Source organism: Panthera onca, chromosome A2, assembly GCF_046562875.1.
Source record: "Panthera onca isolate mPanOnc1 chromosome A2, mPanOnc1 haplotype 2, whole genome shotgun sequence".
NCBI lineage: Eukaryota > Metazoa > Chordata > Mammalia > Carnivora > Felidae > Panthera > Panthera onca.
This window is the reverse complement of record NC_138340.1, coordinates 118,017,883-118,038,145: the sequence shown is the minus strand read 5'-3', so window position 1 is coordinate 118,038,145 and position 20,263 is coordinate 118,017,883. Positions and strand designations below refer to the sequence as shown.

Below are 20,263 nucleotides of genomic sequence, written 5' to 3'. Positions count from 1 at the left end.
TCATAGCTCTCTCAGTGAATTCTGTGAGTCTTACGAACTATCAAAACTGAGGATGGTTTTGGGAATCCCTGAAATTGTAACTGGTGTCAGAAGTGACAGAAGTCATGTGGGGACTTGTAGTTTGGCCAACTTCACAGAGAAGGTATTTCCTGAAATAAGCAAATAAGTATTTCCTGAAATTTCCCAGTGTTGTTTAATATAGAGACAAGAGAGAAGTCCTGGTATTATGTGAGGTTACCTCTGTGGGGAAGATAGGGGGGACTGATGGAAAGGGCCACACAGCACTGTCTGGGGTGCTGGAACCACCTATAGCTGAGTGTGGTTACACAGGTGTACACATAAGGGATAATCTGTTGTACACGTAAGATTAAGGAATTTTATGCATTTTACTGTTTATATGTTATACCCCAAAAGTTAAAAAACACTGTCTTTGAAAACAGGAGAGCCAAAAAAAAATGTAAAAAAAAATAATAAAAAGAAAATGCAGGAGCCCAGCCTGGAATTAAAGGGTAGAAGTGAGCTGGAGTAATTAGAATATGAACCCAAAGACAGGGCTGAAAGTAAGGATGTGAGATCTAGCAAAGAAGCTTCTGGAAGGATTCTCTGAAATGGACTTCTTGGATTGTTTAGTGCTTTAAACTTGGACAAGGCAAACTAAGGACCATGTGGCCGTGTGTGTGTGTGTGTGTGTGTGTGTGTGTGTGTTGCATACTCCCTAACAAGTCCCTCTGCCACTGTTCAGTCTCATTAGGCTCACCCAGTGACAAAGTGTGTGATACAGGAGTAGGCAGGATAGGACAAATGGGTACTCCGAAGAGAGGCCACTCAGCAAAGGGTTGGTGTGGTGGTTACCCTACCCTCCGCCCAGTCAGATAAAGCTCAAGAAGCCAGGACTGGAGGCCTGGGAGGTGAGACTGGGTTCAGGAAAGAACAGCGTTCTCTGAACTGTGTGAAAACAAGCCAAGAGATCTGAGAGGTAACAAGCCAAGTGAAAGTGAAACTAATGGCGGACAGTTCCCCTGGGTCATTACCAGAGGTGGGGGGATTCACTCATGAGGCAAGAGAGTAGAAAACCAAGAAAGCAAGAGGGAGACTGTTCAAAGCAGAGGGTGATAGAGCCTGGGAGAAATCTGAGTCATGGAAAAAGATATTTTTATAAGCAGTGGGTGGAAGTGAGCAAGGAGCCAGCTCAGTCACTGGAACCAAGGAATGAGGGCTGAGGACGCATCGATGTTGGGAAATGGGGGCAGCGGGGGCAGTGAGGACAGGAGGGCAGGTGTTTTGTTCTGTCGTTAGCCCTCCTCTAGGATGCCCTGAAGTATCGTGACTCTTCACCACAGACTGATGGTTACTGAATGAAGAACTAATCCGCAGTGAGTCAAAATGCATGGATTATTTATCTTTGGATTTGTGATGACATACCTCTTTCTGTTGTTCTGGAAACATCTTCAGCACAGGATACAATCAATCTGAAAAATAAGATACCAACAGTCAGTGATTTGGAAGCAGAAATGTCTCTCATGGCCTCCCACCAAAATCCTCCAAGGGAAAATGTCTCTGCCTACTCAGTCCCTGAAAGATGAACCTCTGCTCCTCCTCCCTCCTATCCACTTCTGACCAGACCAAGGTGAACATCAGACTGATGTTTAGGACATGGCAAGTCTGAGGCAGTTGGATGCTGACAGGCGCTCAAACCCGAAGGCCAAGCAGAGTGTAGCTACAGGTGAAGCCTTGGTAAGTCAGAGCCTGGAGGTGGGGGAGCAGGGTGGCCATGGGGGGCCGGCAGAGGATGCCCACTGGCAGAGAAATGGAGACAATGGAGATGCCCAGAGAGAGCCACTGCTAAGAACAGCTCTGATGGCTTTACCAGCAACCAGACATTCAAGGAACGGGTCATTCCTGTGACATCTGAACCACTTCAGTGTTCAGATGAGAAACGGTGTGGGCCCCAAGAGGGATAAAGGTCAGCACCTTGATTCCAGTCAGTACAACCAACCTGATGGGTCATTCCAGGCCCTGAAGGTCCCTGGGATTGTCTGCTGGATTTTAAACCCCATTTATTACATAAGCTCATTGAATCTGACACCTGCTCTCTGTCAAAGAAAATTAAAATCCCCTAGCTGTATCCCTGCACACGTATTCTTACGACAGAAAGGTGGCTATGGCTGTGTCATCACTGTCTGTCTTTATTTTGACCATAGGTGTCTGGGTCCATTTTCCGGATAGTTTTTACCATCCACAAAAATCTCCTGAGCCTCTACTAACATCCTTGGGACTGCAGGGAATATAAGGAAGCGAGAACCCTAGCTTCAGCCTCCAGACCCACATGATGTTGCTGATAAGATGCCGCACAGCAGGCAGAGGAAAGGACCTGCTGCAGGAGGAGAGTGGACTGCACGTGAGTGGCCGGAGAGTTTCCAAAGGGAAGGCAGTTCCTGTCACCTGGGAAACACAGGAGGACCCATGGAGAACACAGGAATGTCAGCATTCACGGAAGGAAGAGGGACCTCCAAGGAACAGGGGTGGTAGCAGCATGCACAAAGGAGGGAGAAAAGCATGATGGACAGTCAAGAGAAGGTGGGCAGGCCATTTCCACTGTGGGAAAGGGATGGTGGGGGTGGGCCAGGTTGCACTGTTGCTGCCAAAAAGATATGCCCAGGTCCTAACCTCCAGGACCTATCTAGAAAAAGGGTCTTTGCAGACATAAAGAAGAATCTCAGATGTGATCATCCTGAATTATTGTGGGTTCCGAATACGATGACAAGTGTTTTAGGAGAGACAGAAGAGGAGAAAACCTGCACACAGAGGGGAAGCCGTGCGAAGATGGAGGCAGAAATTGCAGAGGGGCAGACACAAGCCAAGGACACCCGGAGTCACCAGAGGCAGGGGAAAAATGTCCCTCTAGAGACTCCAGAGGGAGCACGGTCCTGCCAACACATTGATTTCAGACATCTGGCCTCCAGAATTACAAAAGAATAAATTTCTCTTGTTTTAAGCCACAAAGTTTATGGTAACTCCTTTTGGCAGCCATAGGAAACCGATACAGAAAGGGTCTGCGGGGATCAGATAGAAAAGACAGGCTGGGGTCGTAACTGTGGAAGGGGTGGGAATTCATTTATTCACTCGGCAAATTTACTCGGCATATTTACTCGGCAAATATTTATGGCACTCCTACTATGTGCCATGTGCTGGGCTAGGAGTGGGGCACACAGGGGACTACAGCATACATCGGAAGCTCAGAAGATGACTTTATAACCATAATGTGGAAGGGAGAGGAAAGGAAAGGACACCTGTTTCAAGAACGGAGGGACAAAATAGGGGGTGGAGTGGGGAGCTGGGAAGGCTTTACTGAGAAAATGGCACTTGAGCTGAGACCTAAAGGATGGTGTGGTTTAGCGTGGAATGCAAAAGGAGAAACATTCTGAGCAGAGGGACTGGCATGTGCAAAGCGGTGGAGGCTGGGAGGAGCAGCTAGAGGGCCGGGTCATTGAAGGGGTTCCTGCATTGGATAAAACTTACACCAAGAGTTGCATCCATCTCAGGACGGGTCTCGTTTCCTACACACCCTGCAATGCACCACACAGCTGAGTCTCTGCCCAGGTGGGTCTTCTACTCTCATGCCTTCACCCCTTCCAGACCCCCCTGCAAAGCTCCAGTCCTTTTCCAGGATTCTGCTCAGAAACCACTTCCCCTCTTCTTGCCCCAGCTCTCTGCGCCATTACACAATCCCCTGCCATCATGACCCTCATCTGCATCACAATATTTATATATGCTATCTATATGACCCCGATTGAGTCAATTTCTCCAACAGAGAGTATCTGTGCTTTCCTGTGTAATCAAAGGAAATGTGTAATCTTCTGTGAGGGAGATGTGAGCATCCTCACCTTGCAAGTAAGAAAACAGAAAGTCAGAGGGAACAAGTTGTCCAAGGTCACACAGCCAGTGACAGAATTCCAGTCTACTTTCAACTCAAGCCAGTCTGCTTCCCGACCCTGTTCTTTCCATTGCCCAAGGTTGCACCCATGACTGTGTCATATGAACCAATGGGTCAAAGTTTGGGTCTTAATTCTCCTTAAAGGGCTTGAGCTTTTCCCACCCAGACAGAAGGACTCTGCAACCCCAATAGGGTGCCAGCCACCCCGAGATGCTACATACCAAGTAGCACAGAAGTAGGAAACTGAATGTTTAAACCAGTTCCAGAACTTCACAGAGAACCACACAGTCAACCTTTAATATGGAGAGAGGTGGGGGGGGGGGGGGGGGGGTAGGACTTTCATTTTTTACTCTATATACTTCCATATTGTTTGAATTTTTCCAGTTAACACAAATTCATTTTATACTTTTTGAAATAATGATGGTTTAAAACAAACACCATAATTCTGTCAGAAGTAGTGACTCTAACATAAATTATGGAAGATTTTTCTTTCATGTGAAATAAATAGCAGATTTGAATTACAAAGAGACAGTACCTTTATAACAGAAACTATCAGCTGGTACTAGACCTTGCCATGGCATTTACTAATGAAGAGAAGGAAATTAACTGCTAGCACAATAGTATGGTTTGAGATAAAAGGCCAGTTGTCTATAATTTAGCAAACCAAAGCCGCTAATGAGAAGCTGCCCTCTGAAAACACGACACCCGCCTGGTGGGCTATAATATTATTAGGTTTGTTTAGATTTCTAAATTCTCCAGACTAGCCCATGTGTCTTTCATAATACTGTACATAGGGAATTCTTGCCTCACTGGAAGATTTTCATTCCAACAACTGTGGAAGTCTGCCTCCAGCTGACCATCAACAAGACTGTCTTTGGAGCGCTGGACCTCCCCACCACCGATGGGGAACCACTGCACATCTGGATAATCACCCACTGAGATCCATGATCTTTCCTACTTACCTTCCTAGAGAGAATTATTAACTGCCCCCACTATTCTGAACAACAGGGATGACTTCTCAAACTTGTTCAGGCTAGAATTAGGTACACAGAGATGACAGAGATATGGATTGTCCCCCTACTGGGAAACATGGCGGCCACGGAGACTCATCTCAGAGACTCAAAATGTATCTTCACAACTCTATCACTGCCTTGAGAGTATGATTTGCCAAAACCAGAAGCTTCAGGAGAAAACCGCCTCCATTTTCCACCTTGGAATATTTCTTCTATAACATACAAAATGTCTGGAACCAAGATAGAATTCTATAGAGCAGGGATGGCAAATCTTTTCTGTAAAGGGCCAGATAGTATATATTTGAGGTTTTTCATGTCAAACAGTCTCTGTTATAACTATTCAAGTCTAAAATTTGTAGTGAAGGGGCGCCTGGGTGGCGCAGTCGGTTAAGCGTCCGACTTCAGCCAGGTCACGATCTCGCGGTCTGTGAGTTCGAGCCCCGCGTCAGGCTCTGGGCTGATGGCTCGGAGCCTGGAGCCTGTTTCCGATTCTGTGTCTCCCTCTCTCTCTGCCCCTCCCCCGTTCATGCTCTGTCTCTCTCTGTCCCAAAAATAAATAAAAAAACGTTGAAAAAAAAAAAAAAAATTAAAAAAAAAAAAAATAAATAAAATAAAATTTGTAGTGAAAAAAGCACCCAGATGCTAAGTAATCCAACGTACACGGCTATGTTCCAACAAAACTTTTATCTACAAAAACAGGCAGCAGTAGTTTGCAGACCCTACCTATGGAGAAATTAAGTATTGTGTTTTCAATTCTATACCTTACTGAAGCCCTCTCTTAGATAAACAGGAAAAAAAATTCACAATGTTAAGCGTGGTCTGTATACCCATGGGCAGTCTCTTCTCTGACAAGCAAACTACTGACCGAGAGTCTGTAGACCATATATGGGGCCGGAAAGAGAAGGGATTACGTACTTTTCCCCATGGTGAAATAAGCAACACAAGTATGGTTTACGTCATTCTCTAAAATGAAGATGGGGGTGGGGGGAGTGAGCTTTTAGTACCATAGTTTTGGGTTTTCTTACCATCTCTTGTCAAAGGCTGATTAACCCAACAAATTTGTTAATCATGAACTAGGTCAGAATTTATATCAAAGGCACAAGGACATTCTAAACAGAACAAAACTGGTTTTATCGAAGATCTACACAGAGTCATTGACTCACTGTAACAATATACAATTTCGTAAACCAAATAGGTATGTTTTTCCATATTTCCCACCCAGAAGCCAAGAGAAATCTCATGTGCTCCTAGCAGAAAGTACAGGTAGATTTTTAATTAACCTCATGGTGGGCAGGGCTCTTCTAACAGTAATGGGACAAGGGTATATTTTTTTATTAGGAAACAACTTTTATAGCTTTCTTTTCTTTTTCTTTTCTTTCTGTCTTACTATTTATTTATTTATTTATTTATTTTGTTATGTTAGAAGGAGTCATCAACCCTCAAACAAAATACACTTAACCTCTTCTCCCTTCGGCAGGTGTGCTCAGGTTCCAAGAGCTGGGGCTTGAGCCTGGAGACAGGCCCACAAGCTGTGCATGGAGGAAGCAAACAAGTAACAAAGATACCACCTCACCTTTCTGTTAGGTCTCACCATTTCACCTTGAAACTGCTTCTTTTTTTTTTTTTTTTTAAAGAATGTGTGTGAGAGAGAGAGAAAGCAAGTGGGGGACAGGGGCAGAGAGACAGAGAGAATCTTAAGCAGGTTCCACACTCAGCACAGAACACAATGTGGGGCTTGATCTCATGATCTAGGATCATGACTTGAGCTGAAATCAAGAGTCAGACGCTCAACCAACTGAGCCTCCCAGGTGCCCCGACACTGCTTCTTCCAATGCATTTTCACCCAAGTCTTAGAGCCTTCACACCAACATATTACTTTTTAATGTTGAAGAGACTCCACTCCGGGACAAGAGGGCTTAACGAAAGGAGTAAGTCACCCAGTTCCTTTCCTGTTACGATTCTGCCTTCAGAGAGGGCTTTTAGAAGAAAGTCAGACAAAAGCCTTGGTATTGAAGGGGTGTGAGCACTGGAGGAGAGGGCCCATGTGAGGAGTTGGCTGAATAGCCTGTGTCAGTCTCAGCAGTAGCTAAAAAGGTGGGAAGAGGGGGGTGGTTGCTTTCAGGGGCACCCAGGACCTGTGTTGATTCGGGGTTCTAAAAAGCTTATTTCCTTACCTTTCGAGAGAACCTCCTCCCACCTACACCCAGTCCTGTGCCTATGGCCTCTGTAGTGTGCACAGAGGAGGGAGACGTGTTCTGTCTACACCTGTGTCTCAGCAGCTCAGCACCTAGCAGGGGAAAGGCTCACCATGCCAGAGAATTTATGCTGTGGCCACTGTGCTGCCCTGTGAGATGCCCTGGGGTGCTGAAGGCCCCATAGAGTCCTCTAAGATACCCAAAGGAACTGGTACTAATATTACTGTCAGTAAACACCCCTCCACCCTCATACACACATAAAAATAGGAAAAAATTTTTAGAAAACAGTGACAGACGTGGCCACATGAAAATTTAAACCTGCTGTAGTGTACATTTCAAAAGGAATATGAAGACAAATGTTAATATTTGTAATACATAACAAAGGATTAATATTTCTTAATTTATGAAAAGCTCTTGTAAATCCATACCAAGGAGCATTTTTGTAGAAACATGGGGTAAAGGTTACCAATAATCAATTCATAAAACGAAAACAATAAAGGTCAAACTCAACAACAGAAAACAAACACCCTGATTAAAAACTGGAAAAAAGACTTGAGTAGACATTTCTCCAAAGATGATATACAAATGGCCAAAAAACATATGAAAAGACAGTCAGTATCACTAGTCATTAGGGAAATGGAAATCAACACCACAGTGAGTTATCACCCCGCATCCATTAGGAAGGCTAGTAACAAAAAAAAAAAACAAAAAAACAAAAACAGAAAACAAGTATTGGTGAGGCTATGGAGGAATTGGAACCTGGGTGCTGGCGGGAATGTAAAACGGCACTCCTGTAGAAACCAGTATGGAGGTTCCTCAAAAAATTAAAAATAGAACTACTCTAGAGTCCAGCAATTCTACTGCTGGGTACATATCCGAAAGAACTGAAAGTAGTATCTCAAAAAATTGCACACCCACCTTCTTAGAAGCTTGATTCCTACAGCCAAGAAGGGGAAGCCACCCAAATGTCCATCAACAAATGAATGAGCAAGATGTGGTATATATGTAGAAGGGGACATTATTCATCTTTTAAAAGGAAGGAAATTGTGACACATGCTACCGCATGGATGAGCCCTGAGGACGCTATTCTAAATGAAGTGATCAGTCACATACACAGAAACCAGGTACTTTATGATTCCACTTACCTACATGAGGTAAGTAAAGTTCCTTAACTAGCCAAATTCACAGAAACAGAAGGTGGGATGGTGGCTGCCGGGGGTCGAGGAAGGGGAAAATGGAGAGTTCTTGTTTAATGGGTACAGGGTTTCAGTTGGGCCAGACGAAACAGACCCGGAGATGTTGTTACACAACAATGGGAATATACATAGTACTACTGGACTGGACACTTGAATTGGACAAGATGGCCAATTTTACATGTTCTTACCACAATTAAAAAGTTTTAGGGGTGCCTGTGTGGCCCAGTCGCTTAAGCGTCTGACTCTTGATCTCAGCTCGGGTCATGATGTTGTGCTTCGTGGGATGGAGCCCTGCGCAGAAGCTGCTTGGGATTCTCTCTCCCTCTCTGTCTGCCCTTTCCTCACTCGTGCGTTCTCTCTCTCTCTCTCACAAAATAAATAAACGTTAAAAAAAAGTTTTAGGAAAAAGGTCAATGATTTATTTAAAATGTTTAACCTTGCTATAAACAGAAATGCAAATAAAAAATAAGGAACCATCTTTGTGTCTATTAAATTAGAATTTTTTTTAATGATAATATCTACACTGGCAAAGATCATGAGAAATGGGACTGATTGCTGCTGGCAGGAATGTGAGCTGTTTCAACATTCCTGAAAGACAAGTGGGCCATATGTTTCAAAAGAATTTTTAAATTGCTCGTGTTCTTTGACTCAATCATTCCACATCTGGGAACTCAACCTAAAAAAATCAATCAGACGTGTGCAAAAAAAAAAAATTTTATATGAAAGAACGTTCACAATGCAGTGTTTTTAAAAAGTGTATCAAATAAAATGGAAACGTAAATGTCCATCGGTAGATTAGACAGAATGAATTATGGCAGCGCTTCATAACACACCAACCAGCTTGGGCCACTACAAATTATGTTATAGAAGAATATTAAACGTAAGGACTGTTCAAGAAGTTCTGAATAGGGAACGGGTTGACACCAGGCAGGGAAAGATAAGGGACCTCCACAGAGGCAGACTGCATCAGAGAGCGGGAGGCTAAGGAGGCAGCAGGGGCAGCAGAGTTTGGGGAAGAAGAGGAAGAGATAAACGTGTTCTGGACCTGCCCGCACTAGGGGCCGTGCATGAAGTCTCACAAACTTTCTGATAGGGTCCCAATAAAAAGTCAGGGACAAAAATCCTCGGTGGCTACCCAGTTGGGACCCCTTCTCACTCTTGAGAGCTTTGTACTTCCCCTCAATAAACTCTATGGTTTTGCTCGCTCTCTGTTGTCCGCAAAGATTCCTTCTTCGACTCCGTGAGACAAGGACGAGTGTCTCTCCCACCCTTCTGTAACAGGATCGCCAAGTGAATTTTTTATGTATGTTTTTATTTCTTTACTTATTTATTTAAGAACCAGGGGCACCTGGGTGGCTCAGTCGGTTGAGCATCCGACTTCAGCTGAGGTCAGCTCAGATCACGATCTCACAGTTTGTGAGTTCGAGCCCTGCGACGGGCTCTGTGCTGACAGTTGAGAGCCTAGAGCTGTTTCAGATTCTGCGTCTCCCTCTCTCTCTGCCCCTCCTCCGCTCGTGCTCTGTCTCTCTCTCTCTCTCAAAAATAAATTAAAAAAAAAATAATATTAATTAAAAATAATTAAATTAGGGGTGCCTGGGTGGCTCGGTCAGTTAAGCGTCCGACTTTGGCTCAGGTCATGATCTCACGGTCCGTGAGTTTGAGCCCCACGTCGGGCTCTGTGCTGACCGCTCAGAGCCTGGAGCCTGTTTCAGATTCTGTGTCTCCCTCTCTCTCTGCCCCTCCCCTGTACATGCTCTGTCTCTCTGTCTCAAAAATAAATAAATGTTAAAAAAAAATTTTTAAATAAAAAATAATTAAATTAAAAAAATAATAATAATATTTAAGAACCAGAGCCTACATACAAGGAGTTAACAGTGGTCATTTGAGTGGTGGGATTCTAATGGCTTTTTACTCTGTTCTTTTCTGTATTTTTCAGGAAGTTTACAATGCATTTGTTACTTCTGAAGTCTGAAAACACTGCGAAATTTTTTTTTTAAATAAAACTTAATGTGCTCAATTACTTTTATGTTACCATTTCCAAGAAAACAAACAGCTAAGTTAATTTCACTTTGTGTTTTACTTCCTCCTATGATGTTCAGCAATTTTTCTACATAAATCAAGAATTACTGACTTCTTACTTTCAGCTCATAAAGATAATGCCATCAGTGAGGTTGTTTTAAATTCAAAGTTTAACTTAGTGCCAGTTTTCCACATACACCACCTATGTCCTTCGCGATGCATTGGGCAGGTCTGGGGGTGAGGCCATACCCCCCCCCAAACCTCTTCTAGGGGGGAAGCTCTGGGCCAAGGTCCTGCTGAAGGGACAGCTCTACAGGTAGCCCCATTTTGTATCACCTGAGGGGACCCTTCCTAGACACAGGTGATGGCATCAATGGTTAAGTATCAGACTCCAGAGAAGCCAATCCACAGGTTAGTCAGGTGCCCAAGACACAGCCTGGCAAGCAAACAAGGGCTGGGCACCTGCTCCTGCCCATATTTGGCACAGGACTGGCAGTACTCTGGGACCCGAAGCTGGGAAATGATGAAAGAGAAACAGGAGGGATTACAACGTCGCAGCCAGAGGTCTGAGGGACCAGAGCTTGTACTGAAACAGAAGCCATGCTGAAGATAAAAGATCTCATGAGATATCAAAGAAACTGGTCACCAGAAAAGCTGAATTACGGCACTGGCTTCAGCTGCTGACATCCACACAGCTGCCTGGAGCCAGCATCCAGAGTGTCCAGTAGCTTAAGGGTCCCGCGTCTCCTGGGTACCCATGCACCCCTTTACTCAAGGTAGCCTGAGGGAGAGCCCAGCTTGGGCAATCCAAAAAGAAAAAGACAAACAAGCTGGCACCAAAACATGAAAAATGGACCGATGTGGGGCAGCTGTGCCCTTTCGAGGAGGACCAGCAGCGCGTGCAGAACCACCTGTAAAGCCAGCCCAAGTTCTTCCTCAGTCTGACCTTAGAACTTAAAAACACAAACCAAAATGGAAACACAAGCAGAAAGCTGAAATTCAGTGAAAGCTGGAAACACAGATAAAGTTACTGCTTAAGTTTGCCACCATTTATCACAAAAGAAAAAATCAAAGAGAATACGGCATTTCTTTTTAAGGTGTATTAGCAGTCTAAAAAAATACTGGTGCACGGTACAAAAAAACAATGAAACCACTGATTTGGTAATCTCCACAACATATGGGTTCCTTTTATGGTCATGAAATGATGGTGGGCCAAATACGGGGTCTAAAATCCAGGAAGAAGAAAAAAATACATCGAATTTTAACCTCAACTATTTTGGTGGCATTTAGGAAACGTGCTACCTTAGACTTAAGGTCTTACCTGGACACATAGCCATGTACACTGTGGGCCTAACTCTACCTCCCCTCATCTATACACTAAGGACAACACTGGGGAATAGCAACACATGACCAGAAGAAACAGAATTGAAGGAAAGAAGCCATAAAACGCAGATGTAGGAGACAGACGGGGACACTAGAGCAGACAGGCAGGTAACACTAGACTTCCTAACTTGTGACATCCGCTCTCCCCAAAACAACCCTACCCTCCCAGATCAAACCCAAGAATGTTTTTCACATTTCCCAAATGATCTCCTTCCTTTTTTTATGCTATTAAGTTTCTCTTAACTAGTGATGTGTCTGGGCTACTCCTTTTCCTCTTCTGGAAGAGCAGGTAAGTCTTGGGGTTGGGAGACGGGGTATTAGCAATCTAAACATTAGTGTGAATTTGTCCAATCAGACAGCATTCCTATTAACCAAAAGCTATCTACAGCTACTCACTCCCCTCCCCCACCCCCATCACCATGCAGAGTTTTGACGAAGAGGGAAAAGAGGGGAAACCATTGGTACTTGGGGGTGTGGAGTTCTTTGGAGGTTGATGCATCCCTCAGCGCCCTGCCACAGAATCGTGAAAGACTGAGACCACAGCCCCCTGAGGAACAGCAGAAAACACCCTGCTCTTCTTTCCTACCAACAATTAGAAGGCATTTTTTTCAACGTCACTTATTCTAGCCCCATCCCCTGATCAGGGGACTTTACAGAAGTACAACCACAACTTCCCATTAAAATACACCTTAAAAATGGCATCAAAAGAATAAAATATCTAGAATTAAATTTAACAAAAAAGTACAAAGCATATACTCTAAAAATTACCAGATATCATTTAAAGAAATTAAAGATCTAAATAAGTGGGGGAAAAAACCTGTTTATGGACAGGAAGACTTAACATTGTTATTGTTAGGACAGCAACTCTGCTCAAACTGATCTGTAGATTCAATGCAATCTTTATCAGAATCGCAGCTGACTTTGTGCAAATTACAAGCTGATTCTAAAACTCCTATCTAGTTGCAAGGGACCCAGTATAGACAAAACAACCCTGAAAAAGAAGAACATAGTAGCAAGACTCTCACTTCCTGATTTCAAAGCTTACTACAAAGCAACAGTATGTAAGAGAGTGGCACAAAGATAAACAGATAAACAGAATAGAATTAACAGTCCAGAAATAAATCCATACTTTTATGGTTACCTGATTTTCAACAAGGCTGCCAAAACAATTCAATGGGGGAAGAAAACCAGTCTTTTCAACAAATGGTGCCAGGACAAGTGGATATCCACAAACAAAATAAAGCTGGACCCATACTTCATACCAGCTAGAGAAATTACCTTGAAATGGATCAAAGACCTAAATGTAAGAGCAAAAATTATGAAACTCTTAGAAGAAAATACAGAGGTAAATCTTCATGACGTGGGATTTAGCAAAGGATTCTTAGATATATACCAAAAGCATGAGTAACAACAACATCAAAAAAAACAAAAAAAAACAAAACCCAGATAAATTAGACTTCATGAAAATCAAAACTTTTATTCTTCGAAGGACACCATCAAGAAAGTGAAAAGACAATAAATGAAATGGGAGAAAGTATTTACAAATCATGTATCTGATAAGAAACTTGACCTAGAATATATAGAGTTCATACAATTCAGTAATAAAAAAAAAAAACCTTAAGAATCTAATATATAACCTGGTGACTATAATACACTGTATTGTATAATTGAAATTTTCTAAAAGAGTAGAACTCTCACCAAAAAAGGGGAGGGATATCAATAGGTAGGGTGATGGATGTGTTAAGTAACTTGATGGGGGAATCCTTTCACAATGTATACATACCATCAAATCACATCGAACACTCTAAGTAACTTACAATTTTGTCAATTATGCTTTGGTAAAGCTGGAAAAATAATAAAAATAAAATATATATGTTGTATTACATTTCACATATAAATAGAATAATAAAAAGACCACTGACAACTTATAGAGATAACTGATAGCTGATAATTCAAAACCAGGCAAAGGATCCTCAACAGACATTCCTCCAAGGAAAACAGAGAAATGGCCAAAAGCATATGAAAAGATGCTCAATATCATTAGCCATCAGGGGAGAGCACATCAAAACCACAATGAGATATCATTGCACTCCACTAGGCTGGCTAGAATCACAAAGTCCGATAATAACAAATTTGGCTAAGGACATAGAGAAACTGGAACCCTCATACACCGCTGGTAGATTTGTAAAGTAGTACAGCCACCTCAGAAAACAATCTGGCAATTTTTCAAACCACCAAACACAGGCTCATCATTTGACCCAGCAAGTCTCCTAGGTGGATACCCAAAAGAAATGAAAATGTATGTCCACAGAGAAACTACTATATAAATATCAGCATTATTCATAATAGCCAAAAGGTGGAAATAACCCAAACGTCCAGCAATGGACAAACGGATAAACAAAATGTGGTATATCCATCCAATGGAATGTTATTTGACAATAAAAAGGAATGAAGTATTGATACACCTGCAACTTGGATGAAGCTTGAAAACATCAGGTTAGAAAAGGTCCACAAGAGTCCACCTGTTACAGAATTTCATTCATATGAAAGTGCCAAATAGGGAACTAAGGACAGAAAATAGATTACTGGTTGCTTAGGGCTCAGGTGGAGGGTGTGGAGAGTGAAAGGGTGGAGTGTAGGGGTTCAGGGAAGTGACAGCTAAAGAGCAATGAAACGAGGTGATAAAAACATCCTAAAATAGTTGTAAGTATCTGTAAATAAACTGAAACCAGTGAATAGTACACTCAACTGGGTAAATTGTATAGTATGTGGATATTTCAAGAAAGCTATTTTTTAAGTGTTACCTGAAACTCTGAGTTTGACCCATTTTATTCATAGCCCCGGTGTCCCTCATCCTACAAACACCATGTGTGCCAAACTGAAAGCCCTGTGGGCATCATCTACCCCTAGGGTTCTCTCACCCCGACTTGGCTCTGACCCCATCCTTGCTCTGCCATCCCGTCTTCCAACCCTTCCTCCCACTATGCCTCGGAACTTCATTCCTAGATCCAGCAAGTGCCCCACATTCACACCCACCTCAGCGGCACGATTCTGGCTGGGCCCTGGCCACTCTTCCCTTCCCTTGTGACCCTCCCAAGTCAGCACTCCCATTTCTAAGGACCAGGAGAAAACCAAATTCCCCAGGTCACTACAATCTCCAGACAATAACCTACCAACAAGTGCCTAGAACCTAGGAATGTGGCCAACTCCCTCCTCCTCACTTCCTGGAATGACTTCCTTCTCGCCAGTTTCCTACTTCTCCTTTCTACATTTTTAGGAACCTTCCCTGTGCTTTCCCATTTTTTCCTGATCCCTCCAAGGAGGACCTCATTCACGGTAATGACCTAAAACCTCTTGGTCTTGCCTTAGCCTATTGATTCCTGTGACCTAACCTCTTACCAACAATGTGTTTACCATGTGACCATATCACATCCTAACCAGGAACTTCTCTTTGAAATGTAAAACTAAAAGTCTCCTCTGATTACCCTTCTTTTCTCACTTCCTCATTCTCATCAAATTTGCTCTTCCATTTGAATGAAAACCACAAGAACTTTGATCCTACCCCTCCTATTCTCCCTCTGGACCTCACTTCCTCATATAGTCTCCCTCCAGTACCCCTCATTTCCTGTTCCACTGACACACTCTATATGTCAACCTCCAAACACGGATCAACTTAACCTCTGTCACCTCCATTTCACCTACCGCTGAAGAAAAATGCCATCGTTTCTATGACTGCCTCCATCACCAGGTTATGAGTTCCAACTTCAGTGGGCTCCTCCAGGGTTCAGGAATCTTCCACTCATGCCAGCAGCTTCAGACCTTCACCCCTCACCTCCAGCCACCTACCTCCTCCCAGTTTGCTACCCCACCCCATCATCTGATAACTCTTATTTCCCATTTCATCAAAACAGTAAGACCATCAGGTTTACATTCTTCATCCTGGTTCTCTGCCCCCTTGAAATCTACCCACATACTCACCCACTTCCCTCAGTCTCAGAGAAAAAGGGTCACATTTCCCCCTGTCTTCGTGATCTTATTTCTCCTACCTCCTCCAAGACGTCGGTTCAAGTACCCCTCAGCGTTACTAACTCCAACTGCTTCCTTCTCCAACAAACGAGCTCAAGCTCCTCTTATCCCAGTGTAGATGGGCAACACTGGCTAATTCATTCAACCTATTAAGGACCAGGCACTGCTGCAGATGTCAGAGATAGGACAACGAGCAAGACACCAGGTCCCTCATTTCGCTTACATCATAGTGGGAAGGGACGGAAAGACGACATGTAAACAAACAGACAAGGTAATGAATAAGCTTAATGAAGAAAACAACAGGATGATGTAATCGAGCATGATGCCGGGTACTTGGTGGGGACTACTTCACATTCGGGTGATTCGGAAAGGCTTCTCTGAGGAAGTGACGTCTGAACTGAAACCTGAAAGGCCAAGAGGGAGCCAGTGACAAGGTGGTCTTGGGAAACAGCACTCCCTGGTGAGGCTCCCATGGGGGAATGGGCCTTCTTCTCCCCAGTTCTGCACTGATACCTCCCGGGCTGGCCTTGAAGTACACAAGGGACAGTATGTTCCTGGTGGGGACATGAAAAGGTTCCCTGGTGAGGCACCACACACGGCTTCTCAGCAGAAGCCACGTACTCACTGTCACCCTCCACTTTAATCAGGACAGTTCCCAAATGGGCCACTGGCAGCCCTCTTTCCTTCTACTCTCTACTCATTCTGTTTTGGCTAACACTCCCTTATCACATGCGAAGGAGTCCAGAATCAGAACTGCCTTTGAGGACAGCCTGGCCACCTCCTAGTGGACATCTCCATCCAGACATCTGTAGGCACCTCTAACTTACTGTGTCTAATCCAAGCTGGCTGTCACATGTCACCTTTTCCCTGCACTTCTGGGGCCTAGCCTATTCTACCACCTCCTGTGCTGCCCATTTTAATAATGAATCACATCAACATCCACACAGTGACTCAAATGGGAGTCCCAGAAACTGTCCTTGATTCCTTCCTTTCCCTTACTTTCCAAATCCAACTGGTAAGCAAGCCCTCTCTCTCTGAATACCTCCTACGTCCATTCCCTTCTCCTGGCCTCCAGGGTCAATGGACTAGCTCAGGATCTTGTCATTTCTCTACTGAACCCTAGCTGAAATACTGGAGATTCCCAGGGCCCAACACCCTTAGCAGATGCTCAGTAAATGATTTTTGAATAAACAAAAGAGAGGGAGCATGCATGAGTGAACAGAATGATTGAGTGATCAAATCAATGAATAAATAAAAGAATAAATGCATGCCGTGTACAAAGAAAGCTAAGAAATATAAAGTCTAAAGGAGGAGTTAAATAATGTCAAAGGAGTCAAAGGAGTTAAATAATGATCTACGGTGGCAGGGTTTAGATTCATACATAGCAGGGTTTCGATTCAAACTGAGGTCTGCAGGCCCCAAATCCCATCATGGCTAATGGTCACAGGCTTACACGACAGGCTGGACCTCAAAAGATAATAGTAATAGCCAACACACAGAGAATGCTTCTGATAGAGTCACCATTCTAAGAACTTCGCATACACCCTCACAAAAATCCTATGAGGCAGGTACAGATGTGATCCCCGTATTAACAGTTAAGGAAACAGAGTCACCAAGAAGTTAACAATTTGTCAAAGGTCATAAAGCTACTGAGTGACAGAATTGGGATTTGAACCCAGACAGTCTGGCTCCAATGTCTGCGTTGGTCGTCCCTTTAACCTTTTGGCATACTGCCTTCATGATGGAGGGAAGATGGCAGAGGGAGGTTCCAGGTGAAGGGAACGTACGATTACATGCAGCAAGGCAAGAAGGTGGGAGTCAAATCTGGCAACAGGAAGGGGGGGGGGGGGTTGCTGTGGCTGGGATCAAGGGGAAGTAGAAAGTAAGGCCCCAGAGAAAAGACGGTGTCAGACACAAAGCTTCCTGTTTGTTACCTGGTCCAGGGCCAATGGCCAGTCTTGTTTGATACGTAAAGTGCCTCCATACTTTCACAAGGTAGTGAACTGTCAGAGGAACGTGTTCACTCTGTTTTCTTAACCACGGTATTTAGTTCTCCTGAATATCAAGGTGGAAGAGCTAAAAGGCAAAGGAACAGCTAAGTTGTTCAAGGTCCTATGGTTAACTAGATGGTAAAACCGGCCCCAAGGTCCATGGAAATAATCATCGGCACCCTAACCTGCAAGCATTTATTTTTGATACAGTATTAGTTTGAAAAGATCACACATATTTTTAAAAATCTCTAATTTTGGGGGCACCTGGGTGGCTCAGTCGGTTAAGCGTCCGATTTCAGCTCAGGTCACAATCTCGTGGTCCGCGAGTTCGAGCCCCGCGTCGGGCTCTGGGCTGATGGCTCAGAGCCTGGAGCTTGCTTCCGATTCTGTGTCTCCCTCTCTCTCTACCCGTCCCCCGTTCATGCTGTGTCTCTCTCTGTCTCAAAAATAAATAAACGTTAAAAAAAAAATTAAAAAAAAAATCTCTAATTTTGTTTCATAGTACTTCAAACGTGAGCCAATAAATTGCCATCTTCACACCTCACTACTGTGAAGTTATATACAAGTCAGTCAAATATAAATTTATATTAGAGGGGTGCCTGGGTAGCTCAGTCAGTTAAGCATCCAACTTTGGCTCAGGTCATGATCTCACAGTTCATGAGTTCGAGCCCCGCAACAGGCTCTGTGCTGACAGCTCAGAGCCTGGAGCTTGGCTCAGATTCTGTGTTTCCCTCTCTGCCCCTCCCTCGTTCGTACTCTGTCTCTCTCTCTCTCTCTCTCTCTCTCTCTCTCCCTCAAAAATAAAAAAAAAAAATTTTTTTTAACTAAAAAAAAAAAAAAAGACTCTCTCTTTCCTGGGCGCCTGGGTGGCTCAGTTGGTTAAGTGTCCAACTTCGGCTCAGGTCATGATCTCGAAGTTTGTAAGTTCAAGCCTCACATTGGGCTCTGCGCTGGCAGCTCGGAGCCTGGAGCCTGCTTCAGATTCTGTGTCTCCCTCTCTCTCTGCCCCTCCCCTGCTCGTACTCTGTCTCTCTCTCAAAAATAAATAAAACATTTAAAAAACTTAAAAGTAAAAGAGTCTCTCTCTCTTGGGGCGACTGGGTAGCTCAGTCGGTTAAGGGTCCGACTTCGGCTCAGGTCATGATCTCCCTGTTGGTGAGTTTGAACCCCACATCAGGCCATCTGCTGTCAGCACAGAATCTGCTTTGGATCTGGTCTCCCTCTCTCTGTGTCCTTCCCCCACTCATGCTTGCTTTCTCTCTCTCAAAAATAAATAAACATTAAGAAATATATAAGATTTTCTCCCTCTTTCTTTGCTCCTCCTTCCTGCTCACGTGTGCACGCACACACTCTCTAAATAAAAATAAATAAAATATAAATTTATAGTAGGAAAACTTTAGTAGAAAAAAAATTAAAAGGCAGACCTTAAAGCTAACCTTTCACCCTAAAACTGCTTCGGAAAGAAAAGGGAAGCAGCCTTGCAAGCCATCTAAGCAAGCCCTTAGGTCCCTATGGACCTACAGATTCCTAATCTCGTCAGTCACTGGAAATGGTCACCCTGGAATCTGTAAGTGCTACTCTGGTTCCCTCCTTCATGGGGATCTAGGAGATCAAACAATGACCACAGCTTCAAGGCCTCCCAACTCGTGGGAGACCAACATGGTCATCCCTCACGGTCAAGGGGAGAGACATAAATACTAAGTGAAAGAACCCAAAGAAACGTTCTCTGACCTCTGAAAGTAAATATTCCGGAGGGCTCGTCTGGCTCCAAGGGAAAGGGGCAGGACCAGATCACTCAGTGCCCTCTGCCACGGGAATACCAAGCAGGGAGGGAATGGGAGATAAAGCAGAGGCAGGGTGACGTGAGCAATTCGTCTGACAGAAATAACCCCTGCCCCAAGCCCATCAGAGCCCAACGTTAAAACCTGCTAAATAAACTACAAGTGCACCCTCTTTCTCTGCCCCTAACCCACTCGCATTCTGTCTCTGTCTCTCTCAAAAATAAACATTAAAAAAAATTTTGAACTACAGGTATAAAATTAAAGTCACTTGTTGAGCCCCTTAACGTAAGTTGCTGCTGAACATAGAGAAGTAGAGGGCCAGGAAGTCACTAGGGTGCCCAGCAATCAGCTGGCCTCGCTCACTCCTTTTACGTGATTCACTTCCTGCCCCAGCATAACCTTGACAGCAAGCTGTCAATGCTGGATCCGTGACCTCGAGGGTGTGTTGTACATCCGGAAAGGAGCCTTGGCCCAGGGAGTCTGGCTAGGCAAGGGCTCACAAAACTGACCAAAGCAGAACTACTGATTTTCACAAAACTGACCAAATCAAACAAAGCCAAAGGGAGTGTTTTCCAAACAACACTGATCTTGTGGTCTTGTGAAGTCCAAAGATTAACAAAATACTAGGAAGGCAAACAAATGCCAGTGGTTGGGGAGTGGGAAAGAAAACTCAGACTGGCTTTGTTCTAGGAGCAGACTTGACAGATTCAGGTTCTTTGTGAATA

General features: G+C 43.9%; 1 protein-coding gene across 8 annotated transcripts in view; it reads right to left on the bottom strand.

Annotated features, from left to right (window-relative positions):
• Positions 1–20,263, bottom strand: part of SNX10 (sorting nexin 10) — a 75,678-nt gene that overhangs the window by 30,198 nt on the left and 25,217 nt on the right. For 5 of the 8 annotated variants that reach the window (XM_060632757.3, XM_060632754.3, XM_060632759.3 and 2 more), the window contains one exon: positions 1,423–1,469. In XM_060632757.3, coding sequence (XP_060488740.1) covers positions 1,423–1,446 — 24 coding nt within the window. In that variant the 5' untranslated portion in view covers positions 1,447–1,469. Of the gene's footprint in view, positions 1–1,422; positions 1,470–15,718; positions 16,161–20,263 lie in introns of those variants that run through there. The other 3 variants (XM_060632756.3, XM_060632755.3, XM_078441236.2) reach the window with 3 other exon arrangements.